At 33.7% G+C, this 17,657-nt stretch overlaps 2 protein-coding genes across 2 annotated transcripts; one reads left to right on the top strand and one right to left on the bottom strand.

The window, feature by feature from the left end:
• The first annotated feature begins 903 nt into the window (after positions 1-903).
• Positions 904-2,166, top strand: LOC112031617 (glutathione S-transferase U10). The gene is made up of 2 exons (XM_024064310.2): positions 904-1,267; positions 1,559-2,166. The coding sequence occupies exons 1-2, from the start codon at positions 944-946 to the stop codon at positions 1,919-1,921; spliced, it is 687 nt and encodes a 228-aa protein (XP_023920078.2). The 5' UTR covers positions 904-943; the 3' UTR covers positions 1,922-2,166.
• Positions 2,167-7,465: 5,299 nt separating this feature from the next.
• On the bottom strand, positions 7,466-12,095 carry LOC112031599 (large ribosomal subunit protein eL34). Its single transcript, XM_024064287.2, has 4 exons — positions 12,092-12,095; positions 10,766-10,809; positions 7,838-7,947; positions 7,466-7,733 (listed from the first exon to the last, which is right to left on the bottom strand). Exons 1-4 carry the CDS (start codon positions 12,093-12,095, stop codon positions 7,640-7,642), a joined length of 252 nt encoding a protein of 83 aa, XP_023920055.1. The 3' UTR covers positions 7,466-7,639.
• Between the last annotated feature and the right edge of the window lie 5,562 nt (positions 12,096-17,657).

Here is a 17,657-nt window from a genome sequence, read left to right as displayed (position 1 = left end):
AAACTTCAAATATATATATATATATATATATTTTTTTTTTAAAACTTCATGTATTTGCATTTTTTTTTTTTTTGTCGATAATTTGATAAATTCAAATTCTATTTTTATTAAATTATTATTAATTTAAGTTTTTTAATGACACCCCTAAAAAAAATTCTGGAGCCGCCACTAAATAAAAGGGATATGAATATCCTATGATGTTTATCGAATAATGGATATATAAAAAAGCCACTTCTTGTTGTATAATTTTTTTTTAATGAATAAAAAACTTTATTTACAAGAGAAAAGGTAAAGCTATATACACAAAAGAACATACTTCACTTCTGATAACAAACTCAAAACAAGAGGGATATCTACCCAAATCAAAAGAGCCAAAAGCATTACACTTAAGAAACCATTTGGTTAAAGTTTGAGCTGCTACATTAGCTGAATTCTTGGAATCATCATTTCATTGTTACGATGTAGTTTACGTTTTAACTATATGAGCTTGTGATGTATTTCAATTAATAGTTTAGTAATAATGACATTTTTTTTTCTGTAGTACTCCATATTTGTGACTTGAATTCATGTCCCCCTCCTCTACTAAATACCTATATGAACATGGTCCAAAAAAATAAATAGACATTCCTACTTCAGGAGCACTCCATACGGCTGAGTGGAAATAGTGGACTCAATTAATAGCTTGGACAAAGGGCCAAAGGCCAATAATCTTGCGTAAGCCAATACGTATTTCCTGCTTCTTTATCTAATTATAAAAACTGTATAACACATGGATCCTAGATCTCTAATGGGTCAACCTCATTAATTCCCTGGTCAGCTTCCTCAACCAAGACAAAACTTGCTGACCAAAAAGATGACGATGATTGGAAGAAATGTCTCATATGAACTCTATAAATTAAGGCTTTTCAGTCTAAAAGAAAGCCAACTGAGAGAGAGAGAGAGAATGGCGGAAAAGCAAGGTGAAGTTGTCTTGTTTGGAACATGGACCAGCACATACTGCACTAGAGTTGAGCTAGCCCTCAAACTAAAAGGCATACCCTATGAGTATGTGGAGGAAGATTTGAAAAACAAAAGTGAGTTGTTCCTTAGCCACAATCCAGTCCACAAGAAAGTACCTGTACTTGTTCACAATGGGAAATCCATTGCTGAGTCACTAATTATTCTTGAATACATAGAAGAGTGCTGGAATACCACCCCAAAACTATTGCCTGAGGATCCTCACAAAAGGGCAAAAGTCCGTTTTTGGGCCAACTATTACGATCAAAAGGTGGGTTTTCTCTCTCTCTCTCTCTCTCTCACAATTTCGATGCTATAGTGGTTTTTTTTTTTTTTTTTTTTTGAGGATAAATGGCAGTTGCTATAGCGTATTGAACACGATATGGACATGATATATGTTCAAAATTGGTTTAGTGTTGATCTTGTATCCCATCCAGTGCACTAAAACATTAGATGGAGGCCTTGCCCCTTTGGTTAAGTAATTCTATAAAAATAAAATAAACAAACATTTGTACTCTCCTCTTTGTTGATTTGCTACTTCAACCAATTATGGTGTCATCAGGTTGCGCCAATCTTCTACATCATCTTCGGGGCCAAAGGCAAGGAGGAAAGAGAGAAAGCCAGTGAAGACTTGAGCCAAGTGCTTAAGGTGTTTGAAGAAGGTATTGAAAAGGATTTTCCAGGGCAGAACCCATTCTTCAATGGCGAGAGCTTAGGGTATCTTGGTATCGCTATTGGCTCACATGGATGCAACTACAAAGCTGTTCATGAGGCCATCGGTGCGGTACTCATATCAGAAAGGAACCCAAAGTTTCTCTCATGGGTCAATGCAATGAAGAGCTGCCCTCTGATGGAGGAGACACTACCCCCTCATGACAAATTGGTTGCCAGGCTCAGAGTCTATCTTGCATCTACTCAAGCTTAATATTGAAGAGGAAAGACAGGCTTATCATGTATCAAGCTTTGATTGATGATTGTTGTACCTTTTAATTGTTAGAAATAAATCCTTTTTGTTTCTTTGCCAAAAAAATAAATGTAAGCAGAGCTATGGTGCTACTGTTTGGTTTCTATAAAGGGTTGGCTGAGTGTTTTTTTTCTGCTGTTCAATGCTTAAAACTCGCATATGTTAGAAAGATTTCCATTAAAGTTAGAAATTGCAGCTTGTTAAAATTGCAGAGAGAGAAGAGAGACTTTTCTCAAGGATGTCTTTCAATAGTTATTGTGATTGCATGGCTGTAAGACTTTTCTTAAGCTATAAATCAGTGTATATCCAGCATGTAGCCCTTCTTAACATTCCAAGCAATTATCAACTCACACTGTTCCCAGACTTGGGCTGACCAAGGAAACCGTCCATCTAAGACATCAGTGCAAGAAAGCCCAAATAGGAGGAAGAAGGCAAGTCTACACATAAGCCAACCAAGGAAGTCAATCTCACATTAGGCTGTACTGGTGTGGCCAGCGGAACGATATATTTTAATACCGATGTATCGTTTCGGGTTTATTACTACTTAAAATATATATATATATATATTATTTGTGTATATTTTAAAAATAAATAAATAAATATTATTTGTGTATTTATAACTTTAATTATTTGGTAAAAGTTAATTTGTTCAGCCATTAAACTTGTTAAGCTTATAAGAGCACTAGCATTGGGTGTGTAAACACTTTCCAGTTGCTATGTTACAACCTAAGCCACCCATAATCCACTTCATCGGAGTTTGTAAACTTAAAAAAATATGTAATCTTACTATTCATAGCTTGTAAAAAATATATTTATTTTAATATGTAGTTGTGTGTGAAGAGAAAAGGTGAGTGGGGAAAAAGAGAGAGAATAATATTTTCTATTATTTTATTAGGTAATTTATATTATTTTATTTGTTTGTATGTAAAAATAAAAATTGGAATGTAAAGTGAGTTGTAAAATAGGTTGGTAAAATAGATAAAGTAGTGTTTGAAAATGCAAAATAAGGTTTTTTTTTTTTTGCATTGTCGGATGCTAATGCTATAAGTTTAATATAAAAAATATGAACAAAGATAAAAGTATAAAACAAAAAAATAAATAAATAAATGAGTAGTAGGTGAGAAATGAGATATTACGCGAGAGGGAGTTGGTAGAAAAAGATTAAATAATTAGAAAAACTAAAATGGTGGATGATAAAACCAAAGAACACAAAAAATTTTCTATCTTTCAAGTACCTTTTGTTAGCTTTTTACTCCACACACATTAACTTACTGACTAGCCCAACTTCCCATTTCACACAATTTAAACTTGGCATAAATGCACTTTTAGTTCTTACATTTTGGCTTCTTTTCCATTTTGATCCCTACATTTTCATTTCACAACTTTTAGTCCCTAAACCAATTAACGCGTGTTATTTTAGTCCTTTTCGTCAGTTAACAAACGGAAATAACTGAGATGACTAACGGAGGGATTAAAATATTATTAAAAATTCACTGAAGCACTCATCACTCATGCCACATCATATTACAATTTAAAATATTTATTTCTCAATTTTAACAAAAGAAAAAAATATAAGTTAAAAATTTTATAAAAAATAAGAACACACCAAAACATAAGAACAATAACAGAAACCCAAATTTAGGCTGCGTTTGGCTCAATGTAAAATGATTTCAAAGTGTAAAATATTTTCAAGTGAAAATATTTTTCAGAAATGAAAATGATTTCAGGTGTTTGGTCGCATCACAAAAAATGTTTTGGAAAATATTTTAAGGTGTTTGATTGTGTTTATGAAAATCCTCTAGAAAACACATTCTCTCACATTTTCTCAGCTTCCAAACAAATATTATAATAGGAAATCTAAATATATAAACCAAATCAACAAAAAAAACATAACAAAAGAAATTCAATCTTCCTCAAAAATAAGCATCTATCATGAGAGAGGGACAGGGAGAGATAGATTGAGAGAAAGAGAGAGGTAAAGGACCACAGATTGGCGGGTGGGTCTGAAGGAGGCGAGACGGGCGAGTGGGTCTGACAATGGCGAGATCAGTGGGTAGGTCTGAAGGAGGCAACAGCGACGAGATTGGTTTGTAGATCAGAGATCGTGTTAGCTTCTCGGCTTTGGTTGGTCAGAGGGAAAGAGAGAGGAAGAGAGAAGAGAAAGCTTCCTTAACCGGCAGTCTAGACCTGTAGCAAAGACGATGACAGTCCGATGAGGCTGAGGCCTGAACCTACAGCACGATCAGACCGACAAATGTTGGGTTGTCTTCTTCACTGTCCAAATTTTTATTCTTTAGTTTTCTTGACAACCAAACAAAGACTGAAAAAGAACTGAGAAATGATTTTGCTTGGGTTTGAAGATGGGGGCTTTGGAATTTATGATTTTTTTTATTTATGGTGTTTTTATGCTGAATTTTCTGGTTTTATGAATTTTATTTGCTGGAGATTTCATTGTTGATTGAAAGATGAGAAAATCTAGGTTTGAGTTGTGATTTTGTATATCTAGGTTTTGCGGTTTGAGAAAATTTTAGAAGATCTACTACTAGGTTTATGTTTGTGTTCTTGCTAGAGATCGATTTGTGTTTGTGTTTGGTTGACAAGAAAGGGCAAGAAAATGCAAGTAAATCTGGGCATGTGTTCTTATGTTTAAAATCTGGGTTTGTGTTCTTTGGTGTTCTTGTTGAAGATGAACATAGATCTTGATGTATTTTTGGATTTTAATTTTTTTTTTTTCAATTTTAAATTTGCTAAAAACTAATAATGTTAGATTTTTTTTTTATTATTATTTTATCTTACAAGTGCTATAGTGAATTTTTAATAATATTTTAATCCCTCCGTTAGTCACCTCAGTTATTTCCATCTGTTGACTAACGAAAAGGACTAAAATAATACGCGTTAATTGGTTTAGTGACTAAAAGTAGTGAAATGAAAATGTATGGACCAAAATGAAAAAAAGTCAAAATGTAGAGACTAAATGTGCATTTACGCCTTTAAACACGTGAATTGCTATATTTCTCTTCCCACCGCACATGCTTTCAAATTTTTCTCTCCCACATGGGACTATTTCCCTTTCATTAGCCAAAACATGTTTTCAGATTTGATCTCTCTTTCCCTCTTTCTTAGATAAGGCATTCAACTCTGTTTCACTGCTTCAATGTTGGTGCCATTGTTCATTGCCAACCAGATTCGCTATCACTCGTGCCAGATTTGCTATCACTAGTGTGAGGCCAAGATGAAGAGATCACAAATCAGTGTGAGAAGGAGAGTTTTTGAGTTACTGTGTGTTAAATTGACCTCTTTTTCTTTCTTTTTTCGGGTCCGGTATTTTTGGCCGAAACTTGATATATATCCTAGTACAGCCAAAACAAGTCCCATACGGCCGATGTTTAAACCAATATGAAATAACAAAGTTTCCATACTGGTATACGCACCAATACGCAATATACCAGCCATACCGGCTAGTACAGTACAAAATTGTATTCGTTAAGGCCAACCCTACAAATATTATGAGAGAGGGAGAAGGAGAGATAGATTGAGAGAAAGAGAGAGGTAAAAGACCATAGCTTGATGGGTGGGTTTGACAGTGGCGAGATCAGTGGGTAGGTCTGAAGGAGGCGACAGGGACGAGATTGGTTTGTAGATCAGAGATCGTGTTAGCTTCTCGGCTTTGGTTGGTCAGAGGGAAAGGGAGAGGTAGAGAGAAGAGAAAGCTTCCTTGACCAGCAGTGTAGATCTATAGCAAAGACGATGACGGTCCAGTAAGGCTGAGGCCTGAACCTACGGCATGATCAAACCAGCGAAGGTTGGGTTGTCTTCTTCACTATCCAAATTTTTGTTCTTTCATTTTCTTAACAACCAAACAAACACTGAATAAGAACTAAGAAATGATTTTGTTTGGGTTTGAGGATGGGGGCTTTGGAATTTATGGTTTTTTTTTTTCTTATGGTATTTTTATGCTGAATTTTCTAGGTTTATGAATTTTATTTGCTGGAGGTTTCATTGTTGATTGAAAGATGAGAAAATCTAGGTTTGAGTTGTGATTTTGTATATCTGGGTTTTGTGGTTTGAGAAAATCTAAAAAGATCTGCTGCTAGGTTTGTGTTTGTGTTCTTGCGGGAGATTGATTTGTGTTTGTGTTTGGTTGACAAGAAATGGCAAGAAAATGCAAGTAAATCTGGGCATGTGTTCTTATATTTAAAATCTGTGTTTGTGTTCTTTGGTGTTCTTGTTGAAGATGAGCATAGATCTTGATGTATTTTTGGATTTTAATTTTGTTTTTTCAATTTTAAATCTGTTAAAAACTTAATAATGTTAGATTTTTTTTTTATTATTATTTTATCTTATGAGTGCTATAGTGAATTTTTAATAATATTTTAATATCTTTGTTAGTCATCTCAATTATTTCCGTCTGTTGACAGACAAAAATGACTAAAATAATATGCGTTAATTGGTTTAAGGACTAAAAGTGATGAAATGAAAATGCATGAACCAAAATGAAAAGAAAAAAGCTAAAATGTAGGAACTAAAAGCACATTTCCGCTTTCAAACACGTGAATTGCTATATTTCTCTTCTCCCGCACATACTTTCAGATTTTTCTCACCCACGTGGGACTATTTCCCTTTCATTAGCCAAAACATGTTTTCAAATTTGATCTCTCTCTCTCCCTCTTTCTTAGATCAGGCATTCAACTCCGTTTCACTGCTTCAATGCCGATGCCGCTGTTCATTGCCAGCCAGATTCGCTATCACTCATGCCAAATTCGCTATCACCAGTGTGAGGCCAAGATGAAGAGATCCCAAACCAGTGCAAGGAGAAGAGTATCTGAGTTACTATGTGTTAAATTGACCTCTTTTTCTTTCTTTTTTCGGGTTTGGTATCTAATTTTCAGCCGAAACCTAATATATATCCTGGTACAGCCAAAACAAGTCCAATACAGTCGATATTTAAACCAATATGAAATAACAATGTTTCCATACGCAATATACTAGTCATACCGACTAGTACGGTACAAAATTGTTTTCGTTGAGGCCAACCCTACAAATATTAAGGACAACGTAGGGCTTGCTAAAATGAACTAGTATGCTAAATAAAATAAAAAATTTCTTTTATTGCCCAATATTCCAAAGTTCACAGAAATAGCTTCTACAGTTCTACTAGTCCTCTACAACTAAAATCCACCCTCATCTTTTACACACCTAATTATGATTGAATTTGTACTTCAAAACCAAGCACAACTCATTGAAATTTTGCAACATAACTCACATCAGTGAGGAATTGTACCTAAAATAAATAAACGTTTGAGTGAGTGGAGGGGATAGCATTTGGGAGTAGGGTTGTGGCATCACACATTGGAAATCATCAGGCAGAGGTGATTCAAAAACATTAACTGTAAATGGCAAATCAATGCCTATGAAGCATCTGAGCCAGACATTCTAAAAAAAATGCTTCCGATGGAAAGCTAAAAAGACATCACATAGCAACAATATATTTTACCAAGAGACAAATTATAGAAACAAGCAAAATCTTAGCATAATGGATTTGTCAACAAATACACGGTTCAAACCAAAACAAAAGACGGATCCAAATCAGAAAACCTCAAATTACTTTCCATGTTTCTCCACGCGCTGCAATAGCCAAAATTACACTAAAGCTGCTAGAGGCTCACTAAGATCTTGAACTTAACTCTTTGAGGCTTGCTTTTCCTTGGTCTTCTGAATCTTCAAGACCTTTTTCACAATTTTTTGCTCTTCCACCAAAAAGGCACGAATGATCCTAACAAAAAATTAGAACCACTTTAGAATACTTTCCCCAAGCACATGAAAACAAAAAACTCAAGGTGAAAAAACTGATAATACTAGGGTCTAACAAGAACAAACCTTTCCCTGACAGCACTTCCAGAGAGTACACCACCATAAGCCCTGTTAACAGTCCTCCGGTTCCTAGGTAACCTAGACCTCTTATATTCAGCAGGTCTCAAATGAGGAATCTGCAAACACAGCCAAAATTGTATTACAGCTGAAAGTGTAAAAATAATTTAGATGGAGTAGAAAAAATATCACACATTATAGCCACAATTGTGCAAATAACAATAATACAATATCAATCATAATTTTGAATAAAACAAAACTCAATGGATATTATCAACAATAAAGCTACAAGCTTTTCCGACTATGAAAAGCACTCCATCTAAAAAAATCTTATATTCAGGAAAGAGAAAGATGCAATTTCTTGTCTCACCAAAGTAAACAGCTACTGCAACAATTTAAAACACAGCTCTAGTAGAATCGTGAAGAGTAAACACAAAAATAATTCACTAACTTGTCATTGAACATACAATTGAACCATAATTTTCATCTATTGGGTTTTTTAATTTAATTAATTAAAGTACCTATTAGATTTTTTTATTATCACTACAAAATCCTTGAACAACCATGGCCCCAAGCACAAAGTATATCTCAACATGAATCATCATCATCAGGTGCCACACACACATACTTATGATAGGCAACTAACACATACAGTTTCCCTTGAAACCGTAACCTCATCCTCCACTTTCCTCTTGCAAGGGCAGTAGGCGCCATTTGACCTAGAGTAGATCAGCCATACTAAAACAAATGACGAAGTTGACTAAATCTGTCAGTCTCACAGGCAAAGATAAAAGCAACAAGATAACTGAAACCATGATAGGAAACTTTGCTTTTGCTTTGTCAAGCTATGCTATTGCTATTAAATCAACTAATAACTGAACATAGATTGAGATACTAAATGAACTAAAACTTAATAGGTCCTGCTAATGACTGCCTAAAGCACATCTTTTTAAAAAAATTATTGCGGATCTATAAAATGGACAAGAATACACAGAAAGATGTACTTAAGGCACTCATTAGTCATTAGCAGGATCCTATTAAGTTTTGGTTCATTTAGCATCTCAATCCATGTTCAGTTATTAGTTGAATTAATGACAATAGCATAGCAAAACAAACCAAAAGCAATTTGCCCTGATCAGATGAGCATAACAGAGATATCTCAACATCCGTGCACTTGAGCTACAATTCTTGTAACTTACAGTGGCTAGAATTGCTGAAAATTTCAGCCACCAATCCACACCCAGTATAAAACTGAGTAAATCACTCACACGGTCATGCAAAAGTGCTCACACCACTTTGTCACCACTTAATGTTCAACAACAATAGCAAATTCAATGTTTATAAACACATGGTAATATCAAAAACCCCATTTGCCAAAATCAACGCAAGAAAGACCAATTCTACTCAAATACCCAAAATATCAGTATCAGTTATAAACCTTACTCCACAACAATATCAATTAATGTTCTTTGCCATTAGATCTATCTTATACCCTACATTCATCAAAACAAATTAATAAAAGAGATTCCCTAGGCTCAGAAGTAGATTGATGTTCGGAGTTTGACCTGATGCGACCACTACGTAGATGCATGCACACTATATTTATGAATGCAATTGAGATTCACAAAAGCTTAAGTAACCAATTCTCAATGTAAAATTAAGGCCAAGCAAGAGTGCATGTAGAGATTAGATCAACGAATCAAAGGAATAAATTGCAGTCAAGTAGTGACAGTGTTCACAATATTGAGAGATAGCCCAAATAAAAGTCAAATTCTAATAAACTCCACAATTAACAATAAGAATCGGGTATCTCAAAGAAATTGTTTTTTTTTTTTTTTTGAATTTTAGAATGGGTACTGAAAGAAAGCACAAATAATAAAATAGCTAATTTGAGCACAAAAATGGGTAGGCCAGTGGAGTATGGTGCTGGAATAACGCACCAAAACTATTGCCAGAGGACCCTTACCAAAGGGCTAAAGTTCGCTTTTGGGTCAACTATTTTGATCACCAGGTGGGTTGTAACTAATTATTTATGCTATTACAATTTTTTTAATAAAAAATAATGAGTAGTACTAGTCTATATATTTGTTTTTTTTTTTTTTTAAAGAAGAGTTAAATCATTTGTTTATACTTCAATTTGTCCATATAGAACTATATATATTAATAGACTTTTAACATGCACATAGGAAATGAGTACAATCAAAAAAAAAAAAACCTATATCCCATCGCACACCTAATTAATTATGATATCTTATTTAGGTATGAATGTAATGATAATGACTCTATTTTACAAATAAAAAAATTTTAAAATTAAAAATTAAAAAAAAAAAAAATACAAATGTCTAAAAAGAAAGGAAGGTGACAGAAATATATAAATAAGACATATTCCAATGGTCTTCTCTCAACCCTCCTCTCTGTTCTCTACCTCTCATTCTGTTCTGAGCATACTCAATATAAGAATAGAAAGTCTCAAGTCCTCCTAAAGGGGGAAAGTATCTCACATATCAATTATATGTATGCATAATTTCTCACATAATGTGTAGGTCTTACACACTTGTATAATTGTGGGATTTACACAACAATAAGAGTGTATATATATATATATATATATCATTCACATTCCCATTCCCAATCACTCCAATCCACTACTGTTTCCTCACAGATAACTTAATCATTCCTACTTTGTTATCTCCAAATCCACTCAACAAACTCATAAACACTAATTGACAACAAAAAATCAACTGCGTCTCAATAATTTTTTATATTTATCAATAATTATCAATAACAGCAATCAGATTCCTCTCAAAAACTCAACATTTCCAACTATTTCCACACATTCAATCACACCATCAAAGCAACAACGCAGGCTCAGATCTCTACGTATTAAAGAAAACCCAATACACAAAATTGAAAAACAAAAACAAAAAAACAACATACCCCTTGGATCCTCTTGCCAGTTACAGGACACTCGGGCCCACTTTCTTATTCTTAACCTAATGGTAATAGTCAAAGAATTTCTCCATTTAACACAACCAATCAGTGAAAACCCATGGGTCTAGGCAGCCATCAAAGGTGGGTGCTTCTATCTTTTCCTTAAACATCCTATCATCATAATCCCTAGGGCCATTGTGATTATAGTGATCATGTTCAAAGTTTGAGCCCCATTAAAGTAACCGTGGTTATTTTGCCTAAACATGTTATCTCTTTTATGGTTAATGGTCTCTCGTTGAGATGCTTCAATTTGCTCAACCCTATCCAGTAAATTATGGACACTTTTTGCTAGGTCTTCTATGGTTTGCCCAAAGAAGGGCCTAGGCTCAGAAGTAGATTAATGTTCGGAGTTTGACCTAATGCGACCACTACGTAGATGCATGCACACTATATTTATGAATGCAATTGAGATTCACAAAAGCTCCAATTCTCAATGTAAAATTAAGGCCAAGCAAGAGTGCATGTAGAGATTAGATCAACGAATCAAAGGAATAAATTGCAGTCAAGTAGTGACAGTGTTCACAATATTGAGAGATAGCCCAAATAAAAGTCAAATTCCAATAAACTCCACAATTAACAATAAGAATCGGGCATTTCAAAGAAATTGTTTTTTTTTTTTTTTTTTTGAATTTTAGAATGGGTACTGAAAGAAAGCACAAATAATAAAATAGCTAATTTGAGCACAAAAATGGGTAGGCCAGTGGAGTATGGTGCTAGAATAACGCACCAAAACTATTGCCAGAGGACCCTTACCAAAGGGCTAAAGTTCGCTTTTGGGTCAACTATTTTGATCACCAGGTGGGTTGTAACTAATTATTTATGTTATTACAATTTTTTTAATAAAAAATAATGAGTAGTACTAGTCTATATATTTGTTTTTTTTTTTTTTTTTTTTAAAGAAGAGTTAAATCATTTGTTTATACTTCAATTTGTCCATATAGAACTATATATATTNTCTCTCTCTTTCTCTACCTCTCATTCGTTCTGAGCATACTCAAAATAAGAATAGAAAGTCTCAAGTCCTCCTAAAGGGGGAAAGTATCTCACATATCAATTATATGTATGCATAATTTCTCACTATAATGTGTAGTCTTACACACTTGTATAATTGTGGGATTTACACAACAATAAAGTGTATAATATATATATATACAAAAAGGAGCCTAGCTTGTTAAACTTCAACTATTATTTATTAGAAAAATTGGGCACTCTTTATGATGTTAAGTAAATACTAATGACATACTTGTTAGTAGATTATGGCAAGACTCTTACCCATCATGTCCAGAGGCGTAGAGAGAGAAAAAGCAATCAAAGAATTCAACGAGTTGCTAAAGGTGTTTGAAGAAGGAATCAGTAAGGATTTTCCAGAAGAATTCCCTTTCTTTGAAGGCAAGACCTTGGAATATCTTGATATTGTTGTGGGCACAACTTTATGCAACTACGAAGCTTTTCATGAGGTTGTTGCTGTGGTTTTTAGCCCTGAAAAAACCCATTAATCATGGCATGGGTGAAAGCTCTAAAAAACCATCCATTGATGAAGGAAATGCTCCCACCTCATGACAAGTTGGTTGATAAGATGAGAGAAAAGTATTTGGGCCAATATCCTTGTTTGGTCCTTAGGCTAAAGGAAATCTTAATATACTAGTTACTTAAATGAGAGGGTATGAATATCCTATGGTGCTTATCGAATAATGGATATGTAAAAAAAGCCACTTTTTATTGTATAATTTTTTTTTAATAAATAAAAGACTTTATTAACAAGAGAAAAAGTAAAACACTATAGAGGAACAAGCCTCATTCTTGATAACAAACTCAAACAGGAGGTGTAGCCACTCAAATCAAAAGAGCCAAAAACATTACAGTTAAAATACCATTTGGCTAAAGTATGAGCTGCTAAATTAGGTAAATTCTTGACATCGGCATTTCATTGTTACGATATAGTTTAAGTTTTAACTCTTCGAGCTTGTGGTGTATTTCAATTGACAGTTTAGTAATAATGACATTTTTCTTTTTTTGTAGTACTCCATATCTGTCCCCCTCCCCTACTAAATACCAATATGAACGTGCGTGATCCAAAAATAAATAAACATTCCTAGTCAAGAGCACTCCATATGGCTGAGTGGAAACTGTAGACTCAGTTAATAGCTTGGACGAAGGCCTTAGTTTACTTCCACTGCATTCACATTATATCCTGGCTCATCTTTACTACTATAACAATTGTGATGCTGAAGGCCAATAATCTTGCGTAAGCCTATACATTTTTCCTGCTTCTTTTTCTAATTATAAAAACTGTATAACACATGGATCCTAGATCTCTAATGGGTCAACCTCATCAATTTTTTGGTCAGCTTCCTCAACCAAGTAGAAAAAACTAGTTGACCTAAAAGATAAAGATGATTGAATGAAATTTCTCATATGAACTCTTTAAATTAAGGCTTTTCACAATCTAAAAGAAAGCCAACTGTGAGAGAGAGAGAGAGAGAGAGAGAATGGAGGAGGAGAAGGAAGGTGAAATTGTCCTGTTTGGAACATGGGCCAACGCATGCTGCACTAGAGTTGAGCTAGCCCCCAAATAAAAGGCATACCCTATGAGTACGTGGAGGAAGATTTGACAAACAAAAGTGAGTTATTTCTTAGGCCGAATCCAGTGCACAAGAAAGTACCTGTGCTTGTTCACAATGGGAAATCCATTGCTGAGTCACTCATTATCCTTGAATACATAGAAGAGTGCTGGAATACCACCCAAAAACTATTGCCTGAGGATCCTTACCAATGGGCAAAACTCCGCTTTTGGGCCAACTATTATGATCAAAAGGTGAGTTCTCTCTCTCAATTCTAGTGCTCCGGTGCACTAAACACGATATGAACATGACATATGTTCAAAATTAATAGTCAAGCATTGATCTTGTATCCAATTCAGTGCACTAAAACATTGGACGAAAGCCTTGCCTCTTGGTTAACTAATTCAATAAAAATTAAATTAAATTTAAAAAAAAAATGAAAAATTGTATCCTCCTCTTTGTTGATTTGCTATACTTATACCAATTATGTAGCTTTTGTGTGCAAACGCTAACAAAAGCATTTTGCATTATCAGATTGTGCCAAGCTTCTACATCATCTTTGGGTCCAAAGACAAGGAAAGTTAGAAAGCCATTGAAGACTCAAGCCAATTGCTTAAGGTGTTTGATAGGCTAAAAACGTATTAACCCCTTGTGATGAATTAATTGATTAATTAGCCAAATTTATTAATTAATCAAATTAACATACAAAGCGCATGGTAGCACAAACAAATCACCAATTAAACTAAGTATGCAACGGAAAATAAATTGACATGGTGATTTGTTTACCAACGGGGAAAACCTCCAAAGCAAAAACCCCACCAGGTGATTTTAAGGTCACCACTCTTGAGAATCCACTATTATCAAAACAAGTGGTTACAAGTAAAGGAATCTCAATACCTTATACTAACCTACAACTTGAGAAGGATGTTGGCTACAAAGTTCTTCAGTTCATCCAGACAATGAAGATCATAAAATTGCTTAGTCACAAAACCCTCCGGTGTACAAACACAACAGCTTCTTAAAGAACTAGGGCAAACTATGTTTTCGGTCACACTCTTCTTCACACTTGTGGAATTTTTCTTGTGCAACTTGTGTCACCTTTTACGGCCATTAAAATAATCTTTATATATGTTTGGAGTTGTGAGAAAAGAAAGCCTAAACACATACTCACGGATTAGATGAAAAACAGTCCTAGAAAACTGAACTTCATAAACCTCGACAGATACCCTATCTATCGAGCAGCTATCCAGCCTCGAGCTAAAACAACTATCTTTAAATCTCGATAGATGCTAACTGTCGAGTTTTAAAATCCTGCACTTTCTGACTTGATTCTTGGACAGACTTACATGACTTTAACACTTGAACTTAAAACAATATTCCTTGAAGTATTAAACACATCCTAGATCTACCAAATTATAAGTAAAGTGCGTTTTGTCAAATGATTAGTCAATTACATAAAATAGTGACATATGTTCCTAACATTGAACACATATGTTGCTATCATGTTGTTTCTTGTTCCCCAAAAAAAGTGACTTAATTTCTTGTTCCCCAAGAAGACAAAGGTTGCTATCATGCTATTACAATTTTCTTCTCCCATATTTTACTATTAAAATCTTGAACTAATTTCAAATTCTTAGACTTCTTCTCCAAGATTTTGGTCAAGAAACATCTAGTCCAACTCTAATAAAATTTTAAATCTTTCCATTATCACCATTGACTAAAGTGTTTTCTGACCCACCAAACACCACAATACAATGCAAAAGATCTCACAAAAGGAACTCTATAAATCAATGCCTCAAACAGCCACACATGCAATTCTTGAAATATGAAATTTTCAACAACAAAAAAATATGGTCACTTAAAAAATGTCGAAGCAAGAGTTATTAAAGAATATAAATTTTGGATAAGTTTGTAGGACCAAAAAAATGCCCTTCAAAATTAAAAAAGTCAATTATAAAAACAAATAGTGCAAACAAAAATATAAGGATGATATAAAAAGAAAAAAATACTAAATAAATCTCACACTCACATCACGTGCAAAAGAGGTGGGGTTGTTTATGGCAGCCTAAGCTTACAATCCACACCAAAAAGAAAAAAGAGATACACGGACAGAGCATTTGCAAGCAAAAAAAAAAAAGAAGAAGGAGAGAGCAAGTGAAGAGGAGGAGCCCGCAACAATAGATTTATAAAAACAAATAGTGCAAACAAAAATATAAGGATGATATAAAAAGAAAAAATTACTAAATAAATCTCACACTCACATCACGTGCAAAAGAGGTGGGGTTGTTTATGGCAGCCTAAGCTTACAATCCACACCAAAAAGAAAAAAGAGATACACGGACAGAGCATTGCAAGCAAAAAAAAAAAAAAAGAAGGAGAGAGCAAGTGAAGGGAGGAGCCCGCAACAATAGATTTAATATGAGATTTTATCAGTCCCTTTCTTCTCTTAATTTCTCTCTATCTCTCTTCCTTAAAACTGAATTTTTGTTTGGTAAAACAAATAGAGTGAGGTTTCATGAGAAGTTCTTAACTCCATATATGAAACTTGAAGTTCCACAAATCAAACAAACAAATAAAGTCTTTGACTTTACCACTTTGAATCAAATTTATGGAATCCTTCATTCTACCATTATATGGAGTTCTTGACTTTACCAATTTAAAAATTGGAGTCTTCGACTCTCCTCCATTAAAACAAGTTTATGGAATATTTGGTTCCACCATTATACTTAGTAATTCCACCAATTAAAAATTTTGGAATTATTGATTCTACCAATTTAAAATAATACACTTAATGGAGTCCTTGACTCCTAAAATTATTTTAAATAAAGTGGGGTTTTTAATTCCTTCAAAATCCAATATGACTAATTTTTAAGATTCCTAATTCCTTAAACAAAATTGGAGTTTCCAATTCACAAAATAAAATGAACATAAAATTGATGTGAGGAAATTTTTTCAATTCCCAATTTCTAAAACATGTTCATAAAATTAAAATTGCTTCAAAGGAGTTTTCTTTCCCTTAATTAAATTTGGAAACTTCAATCAAAATATCATTGCTTGTTAAAATTCCTACAAAGAAGCAAATGAAAGAAAGGGAAATTTACTCGGACATTCAATTTCTCAAAAAGAGAATCCTTGGTTCAAAATCCATAAAAACATGGGTCCTTGATTTATCTTTGAGATTAAAATAAATTATCTCAACCAAAACAAAATTAAGTCAATACTTAATTAAATACCAAGTCTTTGACTTAAATGTCCATCATTTATATCTTGCAAAATCATATTTGAGGATTTTAAATATAAAACCTCAATTTAAGAGCTACAAATTAGCTTGATCCCCAACTCCAAGGGTACGTAGGCAACCTAAATAAATTATTAAGTGCAACCACAAATTAATAAAAACACATATCCCTCCAAACATAAAAATAAATAAACTTATGTACAAACACAACGTGGTTGGAATCAAAAAATCTTCCCTTGAAACAAAAGATTGTAATTAAGAGATACGTTATCTTAAATGAGCACAACTTTATGGAACTACGAAACTTTTCATGAGGTTGTTGCTGTGGTGGTTGGAATCAAAAAATCTTCCCTTGAAACAAATGATTGTAACTAAGAGATACGTTATCTTAAATGAGCACAACTTTATGGAACTAGGAAACTTTTCATGAGGTTGTTGCTGTGGTTTTTAGCCCCAAAAAGAACTCAACAATTATGGCATGGTTGAAAGCTCTAAAACACCATCCATTGATGAAGGAAATGCTCCCACATAATGACAAGTTGGTTGCTAAGATGAGAGGAAAGTATTTGGGCCAATCTCCTTGAGGTTGATGCTTAGGCTAAAGAAAATCCAATCATATACTAGCTACTTAAATAAAAGTAGGCCAGGGCAGTTGTACGTTATCTTCAGGGGTTCAAATGAACCTCATGACTTGGAAATTAAAAAATATTATATATAAAAAAAAAAATTATTAGTTTGATTTACACTTAAAAGTATTTTTGACCTTTGATAGCCCAATCCAAAATCAAGTAACAACACAGATCAACCAATCTCAAAACCAAAAACAATACAAAATACTCTCGCTTTCTCTCTTTGATTTGATTTCTAATCTCATTCTCATGAATCTCATCTCATCTTCTTCTTCTTTTTAACTATCTAAATCAGTATCTCTCTTTATGTTATGAACAGAGTTGCTGGATAGTTGAATTCAAGGGAAATCAATTCCCAAAGAACAGAGAAAAAGAATTGATTATGAAATAGAGAAGAAGTTAGAGAGAAA

This window comes from Quercus suber, unplaced genomic scaffold (assembly GCF_002906115.3).
Source record: "Quercus suber isolate HL8 unplaced genomic scaffold, Cork oak 2.0 scaffold_829, whole genome shotgun sequence".
NCBI classification, from domain to species: Eukaryota; Viridiplantae; Streptophyta; class Magnoliopsida; order Fagales; family Fagaceae; genus Quercus; species Quercus suber.
The sequence above is the reverse complement of the archived record's forward strand: the minus strand, read 5'-3'. Positions and strand labels throughout refer to the sequence as shown.

Coding starts and splice junctions, on each gene's coding strand:
- LOC112031617 (XM_024064310.2), top strand. CDS start 944: ATGGCGGAAAAGCAAGGTGAAGTTGTCTTGTTTGGAACATGGACCAGC. Junction 1,268..1,558: donor CCAACTATTACGATCAAAAG/GTGGGTTTTCTC, acceptor TGGTGTCATCAG/GTTGCGCCAATCTTCTACAT.
- LOC112031599 (XM_024064287.2), bottom strand. Junction 7,948..10,765: donor CTGGCAAGAGGATCCAAGGG/GTATGTTGTTTT, acceptor CTGTGTTTGCAG/ATTCCTCATTTGAGACCTGC. Junction 7,734..7,837: donor GGAAGTGCTGTCAGGGAAAG/GTTTGTTCTTGT, acceptor ATTTTTTGTTAG/GATCATTCGTGCCTTTTTGG.